This window comes from Talpa europaea, assembly GCF_964194135.1.
Source record: "Talpa europaea genome assembly, chromosome: 15".
NCBI classification, from domain to species: domain Eukaryota; kingdom Metazoa; phylum Chordata; class Mammalia; order Eulipotyphla; family Talpidae; genus Talpa; species Talpa europaea.
The window spans coordinates 34,343,346-34,368,339 of NC_140083.1; the positions used below are offsets into that span (position 1 = coordinate 34,343,346).

Genomic DNA, 24,994 nt, shown 5'->3' on the forward strand with positions numbered 1-24,994 from the left:
GATTAATCTGGTGTTCTGTGCTGTAATAGTTGAAGGAGCTCTTGTTACAGTGCATAACAGTTGGTTTTTGTTTTTTTTTTAAGATTTATTTATTTATTTATTTATTTATTTATTTATACAGGCACTGGGTACAGTCAGAAGCGCGGGAGGGTGAGAGAATTCACCAGAGTCAGAGTGGAGAGCAGAGCAGGCAGATGGATGAAATACACTGCTGAGGGGAGCAGCGGGCAGCAGGAGAGGTCCGTGCGCCATGTGGGACCCTCACCGGTGGCCGGGGACTGAACCGGTGCTGCAGAGGCTACGGCAGCTTCGCAGCCCAAGAATTTTTTATTTAATTATGCATATAAGAGCTGAGGTGCAGGTCAGAGGTCAGGGAAGGGTGAAAGGATTCACCAGAGACAGAGTGGGGAGCAGAATAGGCAGACTGACTGAAATCCACTGCAGAGGGGAGCAGAGGGCAGGACAGCAGAGGTCTGCTGCGCCATGTGGGTCAGCTCCCTAGCCAGCAATCAAACTTGTGCTATAGTGGCTGCTGATAGCTTCATAGTGCTGTCACTTAATTCCTTGAGCCACTAGGGAGGCCCTCTCAAGTACAGTTTTAAATGCTGTGAATTCATTTTATCTACATTTCCTCAGAATAGAAAGGTAGAGATCTGATGCAGTCCAAAATGCTGACAGGACTATACATCATTTAGTTTACGTGCATTAGTTTGTAATTCTCCAGGAACACTACTAGCTTCCTCCTAAAGGCACTTTTTTAGTGTATCCAGAGGGTAAGCTCTATGACGCAAGTTCTTTTTTTTTTTTTTTTTGATTGGCAGATTGTTTACATACCTCCCCGCAATGGCCTAAAAGGGATCTTCCCTAATGACATGCTAGAAAGAGTAGAGATTATTTCCATGCTTCCTATTTTGTCAAGTAAGCACAATCTATAATTTATTAGTGTCATAAACTATAGGTCTACAAATAATTTTAATATGCACATGTAAACATTGGCTTACCTTTGATATTGATTAAAATAGCAAGTAAATGGCTGGGAACCAATCTCATCTTTCCAGTACTGTTGCCAACTCATGACACTTTCCAAGTTCTTCTGATTTTCTCTTTTACAGGGAGGAATATAGGAGCACTAACAAAACAAAACACAGAAAGTGAACCTATTATTCTATAAGATATTCAGATTTAGTCCATTTTTATAAAGATGGCATTATGCAGATAGTACATTTAATTTTGACCTACTTAATTTTTAATATAACCAAATTGAAATTACTCAACTATACAGCAAATTTCCAATTTGGCACAATTATAGAAACTATCTCAATAACAAAATTACAGCAAAAAAAATTCTCAATCATTACCGTGTAAAGACATATTGTAAACAGTTACGATTTTATGGCAAATTGAAAGCAGAATTTATTGTCTCTTTTTGAGAGTCTGAAAATCAACAGAGGAAAGTAAGAAAAAGTTCATTTTTACCCCCAATTTCTATTAATATATGCCTTGATATTTTCCTCTCTCACCTTTTACTAATAAATCAAGCACGCGGCTCTCCTCAGATGCTGCACTCAGCTATTGAAACTGCACTTTTCTTCTCGTATATTCTCTTGGACAACAAAATCAATAGGAAAGTTCCTCTCCAAGTACATAATCAATGCAGCGCATCTCTCTAACCAATGGCTTTTCCTACACATGCCTCTTACAAAGCAGTTCTCTCCAATGGAACTTGATTACTCTAAGTGACACAGATTCAGTAGAATCAGAAAACTGCTCTTAACTCTATATGTAAAAGGAAGTAAGCATTCTAATCCATTTTCTCCAATAAGGTCTTTGATAATGACCATGAAGAAAACGCCACCTTGTAGTTATAGCTGATAATATGCCAGATACTATAATAAATGCTTAACAAGCCTTCAAGCACATACTTCTTACAACAGCCCTGTAAATAATCACCATTTTATAGATGAGGAAATCAACAGGTCAGCTCTACAGCTGGAATTAGATTCTGGTGATTTTATAATGTGAGCACCTTCCATTTCCTGGTGAAATACAAATGTTTTGGCACGATGTACAAAGCTCTTGAGGATCTGGTCCCCACCTGCCCTTACTCTCACTTAAGCCGTTTGCAGAAAACATCTGCTTCCCAAATCTGCCACCTGCTGTAACACCTACCTGCCTGATACATGCTGTCCTCTCCTTTTAATGCTCCTTTTCCTGAATTCCCCACTTTCGAGATGCAGTTCTGGTGTTACCTGTCTTTCTTATTCCTCTGTTAGGTCCCCCTCATTTGTACTGCCCCAGGTGTCACACCCCACGTGATCATACTTGGAATCACCATCATTCTCCTCTGTTTTACGTCCATCTCCCCAATTTTCTGGCAACATGGGAACATGACTCTCATATTTTCTGTACCTTCACACTTAGGACTATGCCTGGTAACTGTGAAGTTTTGAAAATGCTAGTGGAACTAATTAATAACAGAGATCCATTTTTATTCAAGATGATGAATCTATTTTCACAGTGGTTAAACATTTAAAAATAAACAACACAAACACATTTTAAATTTTAATAAATTTGGTTATTTGTTATATATAACAAATTCCTAACATGTTATGCAAATATTATTTTAGTTATTGAATCACTGGATACTTAACCTCTGCACACACAGTTCCACTTCTATTAATAAGCATAAGATAAAGTTAGAAGTTTCTGTGAAATTTTGATTTCTGAGTTCTTCCAAAACAGCAGTTGGGCATGGATACCTGGACAGTGTCAGCGAGGGCTCCAGCTTATTACTTGTTTGGTGTTTGGTTCTGAATAAATTACTTCCCTTTTCTGGATTTCTTTTAAGATTTATTCATTAATGCATACAAAAATTGGGGTACAGGCCAGATGTGTGGGAGGGTGAGAGGATTCAACAGAAAAAGAGTAGGGAACAGGACAGGCAGACTGACTGAAATACACTGCTGAGGGGAACAGCGGGTGAGACAGGAGAGGTCTGCTGCACCATATGGGTATCTCCCTGGCCAGCCAGGGATCGAACCGGTGCCTCGGAGTCTGTAAACAGCTCCACAGCACTGCGCTCAATGCCTTGCGCCACCAGGGAGGACCCTGGGTTTCTTTATTCTCCAAAATAATCTCTAGCTCTACACTTCTATGATTCTCTTCTTCGAGGTATACTGAGAACGGATCCAGCAGAAGACAGACTATGACACCGTTGCTGTACTTTTCCTAGATGAGAACCACCCCCACTGGAGCGGTGGCTGGGAAGCCTGACTAAGCTACTGTTGCAACCAGCAAAAGGACAAGAGAGGAAGGCATTTATATTTTGCATTAGGAAATGTTCATTAGGAGCCCTTAAAATTGTGATTTTTTTTATGTCTTATAATGCATTGAATATTCCTTTCTTTCTATTAAAACATTTTTTCTATGTCATAGTAAATTCACTCATAAAGTGAAGAGTATAGATTGCTGCCAGTTGGTTGCACTCTTTGTAGGAAGGAGCAATTTCTAGATTTAGAGGTAGAAAAATTTATCAGAGCCCTTTTTGCAATAAGTATACCCCACAAGAGGTATAAGTGGGGAGGGGCGATCACAAAGTGGTGAGAGCACAGTGGATTTTGGTGGTGGACTATATGGGTGTTTGGTGGTGGGTGCGCTACGGTAACTACACTTGAAGGGCGGCTCCTATATTTCCAAAATACAAACAACAGGGCCTCCCTGGTGGCGCACGGGGTTAAGCACAGCACTGTGAAGCTATCCGCAGCCTCTGTAGTACATGAATTCCATCCCTGGCCAGCCAGTGAGCCACCCACATGGTGCAGCAGACTTCTCCTGTTTGGCCTGCTGCTCCCCTCAGCAGTGTATTTCAGTAGATCTGCTTGTTCTGTTCCCCACTCTGTCTCTGGTGAATCCTCTCACATCCCACACCTCTGGTCTCTACCCCTAATCTTGTATGCATAAATAAATAAATTTTAAAAAATACAAACAACAATGTAAACCAACATTACAATAAAAATTTTTTTAAAGATTTTATTTATTTATACAAGAACCAGGGTACAGGCCAGCTGTGCTGGAGGGTGAGAGGATCCACCTGTGACAGAGTGGGGAACAGAATATGCAGACTGACTGAAATACACTGCTGAGAGGAGCAGTGGGCGCGACAGTAGAGGTCTGCCGCGCCATGTGAGACCCTCGCCGGCTGGTGGGGATCGAACCTGCGCTGCAGGGGCTGCGGACAGCTTCACAGTGCGGCGCTCAACCACCTGCGCCACCAGAGGAGGCCCCTACAATAAAAATTTTAAGAAGAAAAAAAAGAGGGGGCATCCCTGGTGGTGCAGGAGTTAAGTCTCAGTGCTATCAAGCTATCGGCAGCCACTGCAGCACAAGTTCGATCCCTGGCCAGGGAGCTGACTCACAAGGAACAGACCTCTCCTGCCTCGCCCATTGCTCCCCTCAGCAGTGTATTTCAGTAGATTTGCCTGTTCTGCTCCCCACTCTGTCTCTGGTGAATCCTATCAACCCCCATCCCCCACTGCACCTCTGGCCTGTACCCCATTTCTATGCATAAATAAAATAAATCTGAAAAAAAAAAGAGGTATATAACAAACATTTTAGGGAACTAACCAAAATGTAATTAAAGTAGATTTTAATGTACTGCAAATTGGGATAGTTTGAATTATTTGTTAGTTTTTTGGAGAAGAAGATAAGGTTTTTTTTTTTTTTTAAAGATTTTTTTTTTTTAAATAGAGGCATGTTTTATTTATTTATTTATTTGTTTGTTTGTTTATACATGCACTGGGTACAGTCAGAAGCGCGGGAGAGTGAGAGAATTCACCAGAGGCAGAGCGGGGAGCAGAGCAGGCAGAAGGACCGAAGGACACTGCTGAGGAGAGCAGCGGGCGGCAGGAGAGGTCTGCGCGCCATGTGGGACCCTCCTCTGGTGGCCGGGGAGCAGCCGGGGATCGAACCTGCGTCGCAGAGGCCGCGGGCAGCTTTGCAACCCAGCGCTCAACCGCTGCGCCACCGGGGAGGCCCAGAAGATAAGGTTTTTGAAAGTAACCTCTACCACATAACAAATCTATGACCTGACTAGGAGACTGACACTTACATGTTGCTGAAAAAGTCAGATAAAACTTTCACTGAGTGTGTAAAGTTTTGCATTAAGTATGTTGTGGCTCCATGTGGGATAAAAGAAACACTTCTTGCCTTTAAGCAACTCTGAGAAGGTATGGGTGAATTTTTGGAAGCAAAGTACAGTTTTCATTGGGAAAAACAAATCTGACATCAAAATTCAGGTATTTTTTTCATGGACTGCATTATTTTCAAAGAGTAGCATAGATTAAGTAATGAACTTACAATATTCTTCTACCTTTTAAAGTTCACACTGCCTTGAAAGGAAATTTTTTAAAAGGTCACGCTTTATGTTCTGAAAAGCATTATTGTGCATTTGCATTTTCTGCTGATTCTCCAATTAGTTTGTCTTTAAAATTTCTGTGTGGCCTAATGCAGATTCTTCCTAGATCACTTTTCAGTTCTACTTAGTGACTAGTACTACTTAGTGCTAGAATTTTTATATATAATTCAAAGGCATGTTCTAGAAAAAAGTTTGGAAATTCAGTCATAGACACTCCTTTCCTTTCTAGGTTGTTAAAGCCTGATGGTTTCCCAGGTTCCATAAAATTCCACCATGAGTATCTTTTGTTTGGGGGACAGGCACAAATAATAATGCATATCATCATCATCGTCACAATGGTGGTTGACAAGTTACTGACTATATGCTAAACATCTCCTTAATCCAAATCTCATTTAGTGCAAATGAGCAGGTATTGTAATTATTCCCAATTTATAGATGAGAAAATTGAGGGGCACAGGCATTTAAGGAAAACTTCCTGAAGTTACCATAGTAAATTTAGGGGTGCACCACCTTCCATGTCTCTATCTATAGGGCTTCCCCATTTTCTCCTTTGAAGCTCCTTCATCCAGGGTAAGGGAGATGCCATGACTTTTGCTTCCCTCTCTTGGGGATCCAGGGTAGTCTCTCTTTGGGAGTGGAGTTGGTGTGGTCCTCTGGAGGACTGGCAGGCTGGAGCAGTGTGGTGCAGTCCTTCGTTCTCCTGCTACATTCTCAGAGAACCGTAATGGAAGTCTTTGCTTGTTTCCTCTCGTCTCAGTTTGGCTTGAGAGTAGATTTTTGGTGCCACAGATGTAATTTCCCTTCGGTGATACAGACACAATGTCTTTGATCATGGAGAACAATGATTATTCTCCTGGAGAAATGTCTTCATATAGTTCTGACCTTTTTGATTTTCATTTGCAAAGGCAGCATTTCCTAATTCCTAACATCATTATCGCCTGAATAACCTTCACTAGTGTTTGTGTCATGTGCTGCCTAAACTTGCATGAAATCACTTTCTTTAAAAAGTCAGGAGAAAAAGAGGCATGTGATTAAATATATTTGTTTAATCCTTATTTTTTAGGGGGGAAAAAAGATTGACTTTTGCATTCACGAACAAAGTTGATAGAATTGAGTGGGCTATTGTGAATGTATCGATGTAAGGACTTCCCATGAGTCAATTAAGGAAAGATACCGTCATTACTTGACATGGAATATTTGATAATGTACTTATTACTTATTTTTCCGTTATCTTATTTTAGGGTTTATCAAGATTTATATTAGCATCTTTTTCAGCCTACCACAATGGATTAGTATTTTAATAGAACCCTTCTTGAGTGGGTTCTTTGTGATAATTGTCATAAGGATTGCATTTCAATCATGTGGGAAGAGTGGGCAGAATTCATTTTCTTCCTCTACTGAGTCATTTAAGAAAAACATTGCACAAAACACGTGGTCTATTTAACTAAACATTGGGGACTAGGTTCTGTGTTAGGCGTTATCTAAGAACCATTAAAGGAGAATTGGATTTTTTTTTCCTCCAGTTTCTTTTCTGACTCCACTTAGTTAGGGAAAGCAGTATTGAAAAACACAATACTAGGATGGTTCTAGCTGATTAAATAGTTTCTAAAGTGGATCTGGTTAGAAAACAAGTTCTTAAGACATTGTATAATACGACGTAATCTAATTTTATAGCATTATCCCCCATTTCTGAAATTCTGTAAGTCATCTCTGGTTCAGCTATGACTTGTAATTTTAATGACATTTTGGATAATTGTAGATACAACTAGAAGAGCACTGTGGAATAAAAAGTATAACTGGGTCATTTATCTCCACAATGTTTAACATGCCCTGAGCGTCCATTCATTGCACACACACATGCTTTTCTACAAATGTAAGCTAAAGCAAACACAGGAAACTGTATATCAGCTGAAAATTTAAATTCCACAGCAGGGAGTTCTAGAATGTATACCATATCTGAAAGTTAAATGAAAATAATCTCATGGAAGAATTTGAGGGTAAAAAAAAAAATGGTTTAGAAAATGTGAAAAGCAAAACTATCCAAGAACAGAAAATAGAATGAGCTCTTTGCAGAGAGCAGGGAGGGCAGATCCAGAGACGTGCCTGCACTAGAACAGTGTTCAGCAAAGTATGTTTCAGACAATTTGGATTGTTTGTCAAAAAGATCCAACCTCTTGAGAGTCTGATTCAGTAGACTAGGAAACAACACTTTTAACAACTCTGTCTTGAAATGGTAGTTTTTAAACATATGTAATTTAGGCAACAGTGTACAAAGACGAGACGCTACTCCCTGCCCCTTTCTCTCCTCCATTGGCAGAAGCACATAATACACTAATGGTGGCACATCCACAAAGTGGTTCATGGTTATAAAAGAGAGCATGGAAATTTTGGCTTGGGGGTATGAGAAGACTTCACAGAAGAGATGATTTGATTTCTGTCTTCATGGTTCATGGTTGAACAGGAACATGCTTCTCAGATAATGAGTTGGGAAGATGCATTCCAAGAAGTAGAATGTGCCAAGACTGTGTATAGAGGTCCAGAAAGACTGTGTTATCTAATGCTCTTGGAAGACAGAGGGCATGTGGTGTTGGAAAGACCCCAATTATCTAAATTACCGCTCACTGAAGAACTGCTTTCTCCTTAAATGCTTCCCTGCAAAGTTGCTCTCTACCTCTTGCAGAATATTCCCAAATACCCACCAATGATCCTTTAGTTAGAACTCATTATCAAGGCTGATACTATACCTGCGTTTTCGTAAAGTAACACTACTTATTTAACTTCTGGATTTGAGCAGAATGCTAACTTGGTGATGTTATTAAAACTGAGAAAAGTTTGGAATGACATTCTACTTTCAAATGAAAATAGTTCATACAGTTTCAGAGTTACAAAAATAAAAATACAGAGGTCGAATCTAAATACAACAAATCATATTTTTAAACTGGATGCTCAATAGCGAATACTTACAACAAGCATGACAGTACATGTCAAAATGTGTTCAGTGGCTTATAATGTCCATTTTAAATCCTCGAGGAGATAGACAATCCTCTTATAACAAAATAGAACACTAAAATGAAATAAAATCTTAAATGCTGCTCTGCATGCATTCAGATATGCCACATTGATGGCATTATTTGTATACTGTATTACATAAGGTACACAGATTCAATATGTATATATACAATATTAATAAATATTACAAATGTCATTTTTGCCTGAAGGAGACCAACAAGCTCCATCCCTGACAAGTCCACCAGAACCAGGATTAATGGATGACAGTGCTGAAAACTTGATGTTTCTTATTTGTGGCAGAATATATTTTCCAAAGATGGTTGCACCAACATTTAAACCGTTTCACATGTTCTTACATGACACTGACAATTCTCTATTGAGGGGTGCAGGTGTATCTCCCCTTTCCTAGAACATGGATGAGTCTATGACACAATAAGAGTGGTGCTGTGCGACTTCCAAGAACTTCTGATGATTATACCAATATTTATAACCTGTCATGATTTGTCCAAGTAGATATTTTTCACCAGCTGTGAAGATCAAGGAATGGAGGTGGTAGACGACCTTGAGAGATCAGAGCTGTGATGTTGCCTCAATATCACAAATAACATTGGTGACAAAGTCCCTTAACTCTTTCTTCATCTATGAAATTTTCCCGCTTGCTACCTCAGTAACTTCCAAGGCAAATGCCATGGTTTAATTATTCCCTAAATATATATACCTTCTTGGAACATTTTATGTATTCTCTATAACCCTCAGTCTGAAGAAACTAAGGATTAAGAAGTTAAATGACTGGCCTACAGCTACACGCCTTCCTGCACGGGCAGACACCAGAAAGGGGATGCCACAGCCTTTTCCATTATACTGGACTTAAATACCTGCTGTGTGCACAGTGCTGCCTTGGACACCGAGTGACACAGAAGATGAGGTCCCTGAAGCGGAGACTGTTGAAGAGGAATTTCCATTTTTTTCATCAATGAGCTGATGTCAATGGGATGTGTAGGCAGGGATACAAGTACTAGGTGCTGTGGTTTGCTCCAGTAGGAAGCTTCATCTTAAATATGCTGATCCACTCGGTTGTATTATTCAGGCTTTTCCCGTGTGTTTCACAGAGCACTTAATTTAAAGTAACATTTCTGGTTTTTTTCTCATTAAAAAGGTAAATCATCTTCATAGGAGAAATTTTAGAAGCTGGAAGCAGTCAAAAGGAAAATTATTGGTTTGTGCACACATATAATAAATACACAAACACTTCTTATTTTGTCAAATATGGAATCACACTGTTTTCCAACCTACATTTTGTCAATAGCATGTCATAAAAATATCCTTCTATGTCAAAAATCTATATCTAAAATATAATTTCACACATACTATTTCATCATATAAATGTACGCCTGTGTTGATTCCTACAACTGGCACTGTATGACTGGACATTTAAATTGTTTCAGATGTTTTAAATGATGCTGCAAATAATATATTTATAGCTACCTCTTTCAACATTTCCATAATTTTGTTTTCATTAGGATGAATTGTCAGAAATTGCATTACTGGGACCGGTATTACTGTAGCAGGATGAACAGTGTCTTCCCTCAAATTCATGTCTACTCAGTACCTCAAAATGTGATCTCACCTGAAAAGTGTTTGCAGATATAGTTAGTTAAGATGAGATCATTCCCTTTTAGGGTTAGGCCAATGACTATCTTTAGAAGAGAAATCAGAGATACAAAGACACATACACAGAGAGAAGATGTCCTTGGAGGAAAGATCTCTGTGAAAATGGAGGCCAAAACTGAAAAGATACACTGCAAGCCTAGAATAAAAAGAATGGTGTGTGCCTGTCTCTCTGTCTCTGTACCTACCTATCATCTATATATCTATGTATTTCTTTCTCTCTCTGTTGTTCTCTCTGTCTCTCTGGACATATAGAAAAAGATTTATTAAGGGGGTTTGGATCACTGGTAAGTTTCACAGCATGCTGTCTGCCAGACAGAGGCCCAGGAAAGCCAATAGCATAATCCAATCGAGTCTGAAGGCCTGAACACCAGGGAAGCAAATGATCAAGTCCCAATCCGAGTCCAAAGGTCTGAGAACCACAAGTGCCAATGTCATGTCCCAGCCAAAACAAGTGCTGGTAAGGGTATCACTTACTGACTCTACCAGTTCAAATGTTCCAGAAACACCATCACAGTCATGCCCAGAAATAATTTTTCCCAGCTATCTGCATATCCTGGGCACATATAATTAGCCATGATGCCTGGTTTTCTGTTAAATGGATGGTCATTTGATCTAAGCGTTCTTTATATCTTGAGTTTTGGGTCATTTCTGTACCGTGGTGCTAATATTCTCTACATTTGTCATTTTTTGTTCAATGTTAGTATTTTTCCTTAAAAGTTTTTAAATAAATCAGTGTGTCCCCTGGTGTCATCTCTAGGTTTTTCCATCCCCCAAAATTAAGTAAATATCTAATGATATTTTATTTAATATTATCAGTTTATTTTTGTAAATTACAATTCTTATTCCATCAAAATTTAATAATTTTTATTTGGAAATAAAATTTATTTGAAAAACAGCTTTTCAATATATGTTTTTAAATAATTGGGCGGTTTTGACAGCATTTATTAAGACATCTCTTTACATTAAAAATGCCAAAATTTGTAAAGTAAATCTCCTATCGTTTGTTGTGGTCGTTGTAGTTAACGGCCATTTTGAAATGTGATTCAATACTCTTTAGCTCACCCTTTTAAAGTGTACCTTTGGGACTCCCTGGTGGCCTAGGGGTTAAATCCTAGCACTATCACCTCTACAACCTGAGTTCAATCCCTGGCCAGGGAGTTGACCCACATGGCGCAGCAGACTCTCCTGTCTCGCCTTAGCAGTGTATTTCAGTAGATCCGCTTATTTTGCTCCCCACTCTGTCTCTGGTGAGTCCTCTCACCCCTCCCCTCCCTGCAGCTCTGGCCTACACCCCAGTTCTTCTGTGCAAATAAAAAACAAAGTGTACTATCAATTTTTTTATTGTTTAGTAGATTCACAGGTATGCAGCCACTATTAGAATCAATTTGAAAATGTCTTACATCACCCCAAGAAGACATCCTGTATTTTTTTTTTTAAGATTGATTGATTTATTTATTTATATAAGCACTGGGTACAGTCAGAAGCGCGGGAGGGTGAGAGAATTCACCAGAGCCAGAGTGGGGAACAGAGCAGGTGGACTGACGAAATATACTGCTGAGAGGAGCAGCGGGCAGCAGGAGAGGTCTGAGCACCATGTGGGACCCTGGCCCAGCGGCCGGGAATCGAACTGACACTGCAGAGGCTGCGGGCAGCTTCACAGCCCAGCGCTCAACCGCTGTGCCACCAGGGGAGGCCCAAACACCCTGTATTCTTTAGCTATCATTCCCAATCCTCCGACAGATTTCCCCATTTCTAGACATTTCATGTAAATGGAATCATATAACACATATTTTGCGGCTAACTTCTTACACTTGGTATGTTTTTGAAGCTCACTCATGTTTCAGCATGTGTCAACACTTCATTCCTTTTTGTACCTGAATCACATTTTTGTATGGCCTAGCACATTTTATTTCTCCATTCATCAGCTGATGGAAATTGGAGCTGTTTCCACTTTTTGGCTAAAATGAATAATGCTGCCGCGAACAGTCACAGACACACTCTCGTATAGACACCGGTTTTCACTCTCTAGGAATGGAACTGCTGGGTCCTATGTTATCTCTATATCTCTGTATTTGAGGAATTGGCAACTGTTTTCCAAAGTGGCTGCATTTTTTACATTCTTACCAGCAATGTATCAGGTTTCCAATTTTCCCACACACCCCAATGCAAGTTACTGTCTTTTATTATAAAATACAACAGGGCCTTCCCTGGTGGCGCAGGTGGTTGAGCGAGCAGTCAGCCTCTGCAGCGCGGGTTTGATCCCGGCTGGCTGGCGAAAATCCACATGGCGCAGCAGACCTCTCCTGTCTCGCCCGCTGCTCCCCTCAGCAGTGTATTTCGTCAGTCTGCCTGTTCTGGTCCCCGCTCTGTCTCTGGTGAATTCTTTCACCCTCCTGCGCATCTGGCCTGTACCTGGGTTCTTGTATAAATAAATAAATAAATCTTTTTAAAAAATATAGGCAAGACTTATATGACTTTCATGCAGTTTCAACTAGGGAGAACTACAGGTATGTTCATCAGGCCAAAAATGCTACAGTAGATTTAGAAGCCTAAGAATCATGGTGTAGATAAATGTTTCCAAAACAGTTACCAATATTTATCCCAAACATCAATCAGACAAGCCTTGAAGAATGGGTTTGGAAACTTCTCCAGTATCCAGGGATTTCAGCTTCTTCATCTCACCCTACCATGGTGCCCTTCTGACTCCAGGAGCATGTGGCATTAGCACAAGGTCTGCTTACAATACCAGACAAATCCTGTATACTCTCTGGACACTGGATGCTTATCTCTAGTATCACCAGAGCTCCTCCCACTCCCAGCATGAGGAACAAGACTGAAGTACAGGAGATCAAGCTTGGAGGGCTCACTGGCTGGTTAGGGACCATTTTCCATTCATATTGTCATATTTAATTTTTTAATATTCATTTATTTTATGCATACAAGAACTGGGGTATATGCCAGCGGTGGGGGGGTGGTGGTGAGGATTAGCCAGAGTCAGAGTGGGGAATGGAACAGGCAGACTGACTGAAATACACTGATGAGGGGAGCAGCGGGTGAGACAGGAGAGGTCTGCTGCGCCATGTGGGTAGCTCTCTGGCTATCTAGGGATCAAACTCATGCTGCAGAGGCTGCTTATAGCTTCACAGTGTTGTGTTAACTCCTTGCGCCACCAGGGAGTCTCCCATATTATCACTTTTTTAAAACAGCCATTCTAGTGGATTGGAAATGGTATCTTAATGTGGTATTGACTTGCATTTCCCTGCTAGCTGATGCTGTTGAATAGTATTTTCCTGTGTTTACTGGCCATTTGTATATCTTCAATGGAAAAGTATCTATTCACAGCTTTTGCCTATTTTTTAATTGGGTTATTTGCCTTTGTTGTTTTTGAATTGTAAAAGTTCTTTATATATTTTGTATATCTGACCCTTCTCAGATATATGGATGACAGATGATTTCTCTTATTCTGTGGTTGTCTTTTCACTTTCTTGATGGTTTCCCTTGAAGCACAAATGTTTTTAATTTTGACTAAGTCCAATTACCTACTTTTCCTTTGGTGGTTTGTGCTTTTTGTGTCCTATTGATATTTACAAAATTGCCAAAATCAAAGTCAGAAGGATTTACACCTATTTTTCCCCCAAGAGTTTTATAGTTATAGATATTGTATTTTAGGTCTCTGATCCATTTTGAGTTGATTTTGTATGGTATGAGTAATAGTTCAAACTTCTTTCTTTTGGATGTGGATATACAGTTGTTTCGGTAAGACTGGTTGAAAAGTCAGACTGTTCTTTTCCTGTCGAATACTCTCAAAACCTTGTCAAAAATCAATAACCCACATGTATTGGCTTATTTCTGGACTCTCAATTCTATTTCATAGATTGGTATGTCTATTTTTATGCCAGTAATAGTCTTGATTACTGTAGCTTCTATAAGTATTAAAATTAGAAAATGTGAGTCTTCCACTTTTGTTCTTTTTCAAGATTTTGGCTATTCTGGGCATTTTCATACAAAATTCTTCACATACATTTCCTTGGACATGTGTTAGATTTTTTTTTTAGGGTAAATACCTTGAAGTGAAATTGTTGATTTTGTCAGTTTTGCAGTTCATTTTTCAGTATGTGTGATTATTTTTCTAATCCATGAGTAATTTTCCAGCAATGAGCATTGACTTGCCATTTTCTCAAATCCTCGCCAATACTTGGTTTTATGAAGCATACAAGGTTTCGTGAATTTGAAGTGTGTGAAATGGCACTCCATTTGAATTTCCCTTATATTATGGGAATTGAACAACTTAGAACAGTTATTGATCACTTGTGTTTCTTTCATGAATAGCTTATACAGAGCCTTTGTCTGTTTCCCCAATATGTTATAAGTGATTTTCTCAAAGTTTTAGAGATATTTTCATAAATTCTTGATACTCATTCATTAATTACTTATTTTGCCATTATTTTCTACTAATTTGTAGTTTACATTTCACTTTACAAGAATTTCAAATATATAGAAGTCATTTTAATGTGCTCAAGTTATCGTTTCCTTTTATAATTTGTTGATTAAGCTTCATTTAAGAAAATATTTCTTAGTCTATTTCCTAAAGATATTTTCCTATGCCATCTTTTTAAAGTTTTATAGTTTCTGTTTAACATTTAGGTTTTATTCTTTTTGGAATCTGCTATTATGGGTGTGAAGTATGTATCAAATTTAATTTTTCTATGTTAAATTTTTTTTTATTTTATGTTCATTCCATTGATGAATCCTGCCTTTGGACACATTATTTTATATTTCTTCTTGAGTTGTTTTAATTTTTTTTATTTTTATGTATTTTGAGGTTATATTTTTAGACACATACCTATAGAATTGTTATATCTGTTGGACCAATTTTTTTATAATTATGAAAAGTGCCTATTTAACTCTAGTAATACACTTCTACCTCAAAGTCTATTGTGTTTCTTATACTAAAGGTATTTCAGTTCTCCTTTCTTTTATCTTTTTTATTTTTTGGAAGATATTTATATGGTACATATTTTCCCATCTACTATCTTTCAACCTTTCTGTATTCTTATGTTCTATGTGTAACTCTTGAAAACAGCACAGATTTGGTTTTGTATTTTCCACTCTAAAATCTCTATATTTTCATTGGAAGAGGTGGCCCATTTATATTTAATGTAATTATTTATAAATTTGGGTTTAATCTGCTATCTTATTTTTTATTTATTCCACCCGTCCACATTTCTTTTGTCCTCTTTTCTTGACTTTTTTAGAATTGTTTGCTTTGTATTATTTCATTTTCCCCCACCTATTAACAGTTGGTAGTTACCGATTTCTGTTTGCCTACTGTATAAATCCCTAACTTTAACAAAAACCTACTAAATCAGAAAGTGGGTGGAGTTCCTGATTCAGTATGTTAGGATAGGACTTGAAAAAGCACATCTCTCACAAGTCCACAGATGATGCTGATTCTGCTAGTTCACTGATCACACTTTGAGAACCAATGGTTTGGAAAGACAAAGTAGACTACGGATATGAGACCAGTGAAGAGATATTGAAATAATTTAAGTAAATGATAATGTCCTGTTATAGGGGAGTGGCAAAGAATGATGACACCATAGATAGAAATACAATAATCCAGGATAGAAGCAAGTTTGGGGGAAAGATAAATTTTGTTGCATTTTGAGGATGTAGCTCTCACTAAATGGTATTACTACTTGATTTTCCATTCCTTAGAATTATTCTCAAACAAAGTTGCATTGGTAAGACAATTATATAAATATATGTAGAACAAAGGAAAAAACTAGATTAAACCTCTATGATTTAGGGCTTTAATTTTCTCTAGTGAAATACAGTATCAATATATATGGCTGCAGCACAGTTAGATCATAACTAGTAAATTGGACCTTGGATAAGGTTTCAAAGTCCACTTTGTCTATTACATCAGTTAGATGAATGATAAAGAAAATTAAATGAACATTTATTCCGTCAAACATTCTTGTGTATACAGAGACCTTCTAGTGGCCCAATCTGCTGGGTTCTGATGCTGAACAAAGCAAATACTTGGATGCATTTGAATTTGTTCATTTACAAAATAGTCACAAAAATAAATAATTTTATAAACACATGATTTTCAATTTATAACTCCTGTTATTTTAAAAGAAAAGAAGATACCACTACAACTCAAAAGTACAAATTTTTACACACTAATATATGTAACTTAGAGAATCCCTAAGGCACAACATGACAACTATGCAATAATAAAAATCATTCTGCTCAATATTTTACTGTAAGTATGGTTTATTGTAAATATAAAGATACTATTTATCTAGGAACTAAACTGAATATAAAACTCTGCTAGAAAATGACAAAAAAATCAATCCAAGGTAAATAAAACTTCATGAATGAGTGCCAAAAGCATTCTTGATAAACAAAATGTGTCAACAATTTACAAAAATGAGCTTTATAAGTCCGAGACAACTTTATGATAAAATAAATGCATTTTCCCCAAACTATATCTAAAACAAATTGGGATAGCCCAAAAAAGGAAACAACAAAAAAACATGATTAGTGCTTTAAATACATCATTGTTGGACAGCTTACAAACAAATGAGATCTTCATTAGTAACACCCACAAAAGATTTAACAGTGAATGATGGAAAGTGATATGACACAGAAAGATCCTAGCAGCCTGCAGATTAAATTGTTGCTAGAGAGCTATAATATATCTGGATCTTAATATGTTCTGACCAAGTCTCTAACTATCTGGTCATATGAGCCATCAACACAGAAACCTTCCTTGGCTTCTGTATTAGTTTCCTATTGCTGCTACACCACAAACTTAATGGCTTAAAACAACACTCACTCACTACTCTGGAAGTCAGAATTCCAAAGTGGGTCTCACTGAGTGAAAAATCAAAACACCAGCTGGGCTATATTCCTTTCTGTGGCTCTAAGGAAGAATCTACTTTCTTAGAGAAGAAGCTGCTGTATTCCTTGACTGTAGTCCCCTTCTGTATCCCAAGCTAGCAGTGGCCAAAAAGTCCTTTTCAAATTGCATCACTCAGATCTCCTTCTTCAGGTTTATAAGGGACTTTGTGATAACACTGAGCCCTCCAGGATAATCTCCCCATGTTAATACCAACTGAGTAGCACCTATAACTCCCCTTTGCCAAGTAACAAGATATTGACAGGTTCTAGGATGAGGACTTCGTGGGGTGGGGCTGAGGGTGAGGGTATTATCCTTCCACCATGATTCTCAAGGACTTTCACATCATTGGCTCCAATTTTCTCTCCTGCCTCACTCCCAAGACGCTGCTCTTTGCGCCCTGCGTTCCAGCCACGCAGTCTAGCTGCTGAAAATGGGGGAAACACAAGCCACCCTTGCAGGACTCCACAGCTCCGATCCTCGTGTTTCCTCTTCTCTGATGGTCTTTTCATTCCCTCCCACTTTGCCCTCCCACCACGGTAAAAATACTATTCATTCTAAAAATTTAATGGCAAGTGTTTCATTCTCCAAGTAGCTTTTCCTGTACTCTCTCTCCTCTAGATGTTCACAGATTGAGCTTCTCTATAGAATCTGACATTTTTGGCTTATTGGATAGTTATTTGTGTCTTCATCTCCAATGCTAGATAATCTCTTGGAGGGCAGAAAGTCATGGCCTCATATTCACTTGTCTGTGTGTCAGGCATTCATGCAAACCCCCAAACTCCTCTAGTTTTCCCATCTAGAAAAATTATCATCCAGTGGTGCTTTCCACAAACCCTGGAGTCATCCTCCGCTCCCTTTCCCTCATTCCTCACATCTAACCCATCCGCACCCCTTACTGATACTACCTTCTGCTCTAAGCTCCCCTCACCTACTGGACTCCCAGTTTCCAACCTTAGCTCCCTTCTCTCACCCTGCACAAGCAAGCATGTTTCCACATGCATGCATGTGTGTGCGCGTGCGCGCACACACACGCACACACAAATTCTATTCTCAGCTCAGCAGCCAGAGGCATAATTTAAATTTTGTCTATCTAAATCTGATTATATCTCAGTTCTGCTTAAAGTCAGACAGTTTATCATCGTGTTTAGAACAGACCCAAAATCTTTATCTTGTTCTCTAAAGCCCTAAGCTCCTCTCCCAGTGTTCTTGCTTTGTTCACCATGGTCTCACCTCATTGTCATCCTCACTGTTAGTCTGGCAGTCACTTGTCTCAGGGCCTTTGCACTTGCTGTCCCCTCAGGCTGTGGCCCACCCTGCAGACAGACACGTGATTCACTCCTTCACATCCTTTAGGCTCCACTGCTCCCTCCTGCTCTGAGTCTTTGTGTAAATGTCACCACAGCCATCTCCCTGACTATCCTATGCAAAGAGCAGCCCTTTGCTTCTTCCACCACTATCTCTACCCTCATGCTGCTCAAATGTTCTTTACACACATATTGTCACATTATAAATGGCTTTGTCTGTCACCCTCTTGAATATGTAAATACAACGAGGGCTGAGACTTTATTTTGATCTCTACTCTAGTCTCAGAACCTGAAAGCATGCAGAGCACAGAGCAGGCATTTAATAAATAGGTGCACATGAATAAAATCTTCTTTCTGTGTCCTCTTGTTTCTTGTCGATTTTTTGAATCATAATAGATACTGAAGAAGTATTTGCAGAACTGAATTTTATGTACATACCAAAAAGTACTTAAGGAGCCTCCCTGGTGGCACAAGGGTTAAGACGCAGCATTATGAAGCTATCCTCAGCCACTGCAGCACGAGTTCCATCCCCAGCCAGGGAGATGACCCACATGGCGCAGCAGACCTCTCCTGTCTCGCCCGCTGCTCCCCTCAGCAGTCAATCCTTCTGTTCTGTTCCCCACTCTGTTTCTGGTGAATCCTCTCACACCCCCACACACCTCTGGCCTGTACCCTAGTTCTTGTATATATAAATAAACAAATCTTTAAAAAAAAGTATTTAATATAATCATCAGTGATAAAACAACCATAATAAACCACTTTTTCATGGAGAAATAAAGATGGTAGCAAAGTCATTACAAATGAGCCTTTTTACTTCATTTTGATATGATGTACCTCCCAAGGGAACAAAGCATATCACACTGAACATTTATTCACAAGGATGGAGTGCAGAAATTAAGCCCACCAGGGCCTCCCTGGTGGCACAAGGGGTTAAGTCTCAGGACTATGAAGCTATTGGCAGCCACTGCAGCACAAGTTCCATGATTCCTGGCCAGGGAGGTGACCCACATGGCACAGCAGACCTCTCCTGTCTTGCTGCTGCTCCCCTCAGCAGTGTACTTCAGTAACTCTGCCTGTTCTGCTCCCCACTCTGTCTCTGGTGAATCCTCTCACCCCCGACCACTGCACTTGTAGCCTACAACCCAGTTCTTGTATGCATAAATAAATAAATCTTTTTTAAAAAATTTTAAAAAAGGAATTAACCCCACTAGATTACACCATCTACAAGGGAAGTTGGAGGTGGGAGGGAGAAGGGGGCATTAGCATGATGTGAAGAAAACCCAGAAAGTGACCTTAAGCCAGGAAGGCCTGTAAATTAGTTTCAAGTGGTGCACTTAAAGCCTAAAGCCTCTTCTGGTTCCACCTGTTTCTCTTCTCGTCAATGTGTTTCTCTCACTTTTACAGTACTGACTTCTTAGAGAAAGATTTTTGTCCTTTGTTTCTAGGTTTTTTATATGAGATAGAAAAACACCTCAAGTGCTCACTTTGGCAGCACATATACTAAAAATTGGAATGATGCAGGAAAAAAAAGAAAAAGAAAAACACCTCAAAATCAACATATTCACCTACTCTGTTCCACATGCAAGAGGTCAGTTTTTAAAAATCATCGTTTTTTGGTCATTCAATGTATGAATATAAAAGCAAATGTCTTGCACTGCATAAGTGTATTTAAATTAACCAATTTTAAACGAACATTTCCACACTAATATGAAATGGTATTCTTCTTTTCCTTCAGAATTCCCTGAAATCCCTGCTCTACACTAGCTCCCTATATTCAGCTGGATTGGTAATATCCTTTAACCTAGAAACAGAAATATAAATCACAATGAGTCCTCTTGGTTCTGATTGTGCTTTTCTTGCATAAAAGATGAATGTATTTTCTTTTTTTTTAACGATTTATTTATTTATGTATATACAAGAACTGGGGTACAGGCCAGGGGTGCAGAGGGTGAGAGGATTCACCAGAGACAGAGTGGGGAGCAGAACAGGCAGACTGACTGAAATACACTGCTGAGGGGAGCAATGGGCAAGATAGGAGAGGTCTGCTGAGCCATGTGGGTAGTTCTCTAGCAGGCCGGGGATCAAACTTTTGCTGCACAGGCTGCAGATAGCTTCTCGGTGCTGTGCTTAACCCCTTGGGCCATGAAGGAGGCCCAAGAAGAATGCTTTTTTTTTTTTTTTTTTTTGTGGGACCCTCCCCGGCGGCCAGGGATCAAGCCAGCGCTGCAGAGGCTGTGGGCAGCTTCACAACCCAGCGCTCAACCGCTGCACCACCAGGGGTGCCCAATGAATGCATTTTCTAAGCCACTTATTTCTGTTCTTTCTCTGTGTTAGAATTACTTTTAGAAATTAAAAAAAAAAAAAAATCAGTGCCCTGGACCAACCCAAGTGCAAGTTGCTATCTCTGAGGCATGGGCGCAGGCATCAGAATTTCTTTTTAAAGTACCACCATGTGCGGCCTCCCCGGTGGCGCAGTGGTTGAGCGCTGGGTTGCGAAGCTGCCTGCAGCCTCTGCAGCGCCGGTTCAATCCCCGGCTGCTCCCCGGCCACTGGAGGATCCCCGGCTGCTCCCTGGACACGGGAGGAGGGTCCCACATGGCGCGCAGACCTCTCCTGCCGCCCGCTGCTCCCCTCAGCAGTGTACTTCGGTCCTTCTGCCTGCTCTGCTCCCCGCTCTGGCTCTGGTGAATTCTCTCACCCTCCCGCGCTTCTGACTGTACCCAGTGCTCGTATAAATAAATAAATAAATCTTTGAAAAAAATAAAAAATAAATGAAAGATACCTAAAAAAATAAAGTACCCCATGTGAATCTATGGGGCAGACCAAGTGGTGAGCTAATGCTCTCAGCAGGCACGACTATGAGTCACACAGACATATAATGTGTTGAAGGGAATAGCAGCACGGGGAAGTGGACCCTAAGATTTTGCTGTGGTTAATTCATGGAGTAGCACATTGTCCTGAGGATAATTATTGACATGAATACTATTATCTATTATATGATTGGATACAGTGATTACTTTAGACTATAAGGATGTGATTCAAACCACAAATAAGTTGAATAGGACTAAAAGGAATTTAAAAGAAATTATTTGTAAAAGATCAAAATTATTCACACTATATTCTTTGGCTCTCTACGGCCTAAGAAATATTGCAATATTCTTTCCCCTTCCCTAGTGTTCACTTTAATTAATGCACCAAACTCAAGGGAGGAGCGCTGGTCTTGTTCTCTAAGTGTGGTTCTTGTGGTAGTGGGACATTAAGAAGAAAAGTCTGAAGAGTAGGGGAAAGCCCTGGTGGTGCAAGGGGTTAAGACCCAGCACTGTGAAGCTATCAGCAGCCACGATAGCATGAGTTTGATCCCTGGCCAGGGAGGTGACCCACATAGCCCAGCAGACCTCTCCTGACTCTGGCCTGTATCCCAGTTCTTGTATGCATAAATAAATAATTTTTTTAAAAAGTTTGAAGATTAGGATCCATGACATTGTCAGGAATCGAAATATTCTACAGAGACTATGGGTGGAGGACCTAAGCTTTCAATCAAGAGGTAAGGAAAGGTAAGGTCAGGTAAGGTAAAGAAAGCTCTAGGCAGTCAAGATGCAACAGGTATAGGCAATGGAGTTTCCCTAATCGTGTTGACACAGTGGAAACATTCTGCTTATGGACTGGACTCTGGCACAATATTTTGGTCACGTTGAATTTTTCTGTCCCTGCTTACAAGAGCTTCAAAACTGAGAATTTAATGGTCCAAAAGTAGAAAAGTAACTGCAAACTTATTTTTCCATAAATGCTACAATGCAATCATGATTTGGAGAGAGATATATGCTGATTAGGTGAGGAAACCTTAACTAAATCGACCGGGATGTTGTTGACCGCTTTTCTGTAACATAAATATGTCTTTCTGCAATACCCTGAACACTTTGTAAAATACTAATTTGCTTGGCTACCTCTTCAAAACCATTGTTGCCAGGATGTGAACTGCCATTGGAAGAAAGATTATTTGCAACAATGAGAAAGAGAATCTTAGTATTGCATAAAACATTATTGTATAAAACATTATGACTGTTTCCAAGTGATTCATAAATCTATGTTCTAAAGATCACAGTTTATCTGCCAGAGTCTTCAAAATTGCCTGGAAATTGTGAAATAGCCTTTTTGTAGTAAATTAAAATTTTTCAATATCTTGTTTAGCTAGTAGCCATTTACTGGTCTGTTTGCATGATTTATGAGTGCCTGACAAATTATCTTAAAGTAATTAGTAATGTTTCATCAACTGTAACACCTCCTAAGTGATGGTTTACCATACAATTTTCTAAATAATTATTACTGCTTGGCCCTTTTCTTTCATAATAATGGTTTAATCCTGGAAAAAAAAAAAAACAAAACCAAAACGATGTTTCTAAACCCCTCAGATTTCTTTTGAAATCCCTGAGCAATAAGCATATAAACTTGTCACATTTGCCCTGTCTGTACAGATTCCTTCCTTTCCACTCGGCTTCCCTGCTCGATCTTCACACACAGTCCTTACAAAAAGGGAGAACGTCAGTAACTTTAACGAAGACACACACCTTTACTTTGAGAGTGAAACAACAAGGACAGTAAAAAAGACCAAGAAAAGCAGAGAAAATCCTTGCAGAACCAGGTGTACTACAAAGCTGAATTAGTTCACAGACCCAGGACACTGCTTTTTATAAGTTTTTCCTCTACTGGGAACAATTTTCTAAGTCTTCCTCTCTCTGCTCTCCATCCCTGGAGCCCTAACCAGGTTTTATTTTTTTTTTTTTCTTTTTTGGCTCGTGAGAACGAAAAAAAAAAAGTTGCCAGGGAAAGAATATTCGGTACATTTCACAGAGGGTGTTCTATTTCCAGTGTTTTACCGTTCTCCAGATGGTTCCTGAGAGTCCGTAGACACACAGAGTCACTAGACTCCTCGTAGACCCTTTCGAGACTCTATGCATGAATACTAGGAGCCCTCGGTCCCTCCCCAAGTAACCCACACCGAATTTCGCCTGATTTTCGCCTGTCAAGCCTCAAAAACTCATCGTTGGACTCCAAGCTGCAAACGGCTGTCCAGAGTTAAAAGGCAAGGGAGCCTCACCTTCCAGGGTGCTGAAAGCCCCCCTTCACCTCCCGAGATGAGTTCTCCACGCGGCTAGTAGTAGGGAGGGGTCGGAACTAAGGGCTCCAGGGAGGAGGTGGATCCCCGCCACCCACCGGCTTCAACACACGCAAAAGTTAACTTTCGGCTCCTTACACGTCCCCCAAACCCGTCCTGCAGGGAGGGGCCCGCCCCGACCTGGGCGCTGACCTCAAATTCCGAAACCAGGCGAAAGAGGTGCGTCCAGAAAGCCTCGGAGCGCACAAGCCGCTCCGCGAGGCAAGAGCCGGGGGGGGCTCCTGGAGGTGCCCCCCACCCGGGGCCTGAGTCCAGCTCGGGCTGCCGCGCCTCCCCCGCCAGGTCTCCCTCGGACGCTCCCCAAACCTCCAGCCCGCGCAGGGCCGAGGCGCCCCCGCGGGGCGTCCTTACCTTGGGGTTGGTCAGGAGCTGCTGCTCGTCGCTGTGCAGCAGCGCCCTGGAGTTGGACTCGGAGTTGTTCACGTAGACCTGGACGCAGGGGTACTGCGAGGTGCCCCGGCAGTCGGCGCCACAGGTGAAGGTGCACTCGAACACCTCCCCGATCTGCTGCACCGACAGCACCGTGCAGTTGGCCGCCGTGGCTTGCAGATCCTGCAGCGCGGGACTGAGCCAGCAGAAGCCGAAGATGAAGAGCGACACGACGCCGGAGATGATGAGGAACAAGCCGAGCCGGATGCTCTTGTCCTCGGCTTCCGTGTACTCGTAAGCCACCCGGAGCTTCGCCATCGCCCCCCGCTCGGGCGGCTGGCGCGCTCCCCCCGCCCCCGCCCGCCCCCGGCGCCCAGCCCGACCGCCCCGGGCGGGAGGAGCCGCGGCCGCCGCGCGACAGCAGGGGAGTGGGCGGCGAGGGGGCGCGCGCGAGAACAAAGGGGCCGCGCCGGCGACGCCCCAGGCGGCGGCAGCGCCCCCCGCCCCGCGCCGCCGCCCGGGCCCCGGAGGCTCGCGGTGCCGCCGCCGCTTCAGAGCCTCCAGCACCCTCGGGCGCGAGGAGCGCTCCGGCGGCTCCGGCCTCCAGCGCCCCCTGCCAGCCTCCGCCCCCGCGCTGTCCCCGCCTCCCCCACCCCGCCTCCTCGCGCCCGGCGGCCCCCCGTCGCCATCGCCCGCCCGCGGTGGCCCCGCGCACCAGCCCGGGAGCGGCCCCGAAGCCAGCGGCGGCGGCCGGGGGGTAGCCCGGGGGCTCCCCCGCGCGGGAGGCGACGCCCGCCCGGCCCCGCCCGCGGCCGACCCGGGCGCTCCCGCCCCGCCCCGCCCCGCCCCGCCTGGGGGCGTCCCGGGTGGGCAGGGGCTGGCGCGCCCCGGCGGGGACGGCGGGGGCTGGCGGGGGCTGGCGGCGGGCGCCCCGGGCGCGGCTGGCGTCCGCGCGGAGGGTCCGAGGGGCGCGCCCGGGAGCGCCGCGGCCGCGCGGGAGTGGAAGTCTGGAAAACAGCGGAGCGCGAGTGGGCGCAGCGCCGGGGCGCGGCGGGAATCTTGAACGCCGGGCGCGGATTGGTCGGCCTGCCGCCGCGGGGGGCTCCCGGGAGGCGCGCCCGGAGCGCGGGGGACCCCGGCGC

At 41.8% G+C, this 24,994-nt stretch overlaps 1 protein-coding gene across 1 annotated transcript in view; it reads right to left on the minus strand.

The window, feature by feature from the left end:
* Positions 1-24,170, minus strand: part of KCNMB4 (potassium calcium-activated channel subfamily M regulatory beta subunit 4) — a gene marked incomplete at both ends in the record, with an annotated part of 50,245 nt that extends 26,075 nt beyond the window's left edge. The window contains 2 exons of the mRNA XM_084255982.1: positions 1,002-1,129; positions 23,835-24,170. Of these exons, the coding sequence (XP_084112108.1) occupies positions 1,002-1,129; positions 23,835-24,170 (464 nt within the window). The remainder of the gene's footprint in view (positions 1-1,001; positions 1,130-23,834) is intronic.
* Between the last annotated feature and the right edge of the window lie 824 nt (positions 24,171-24,994).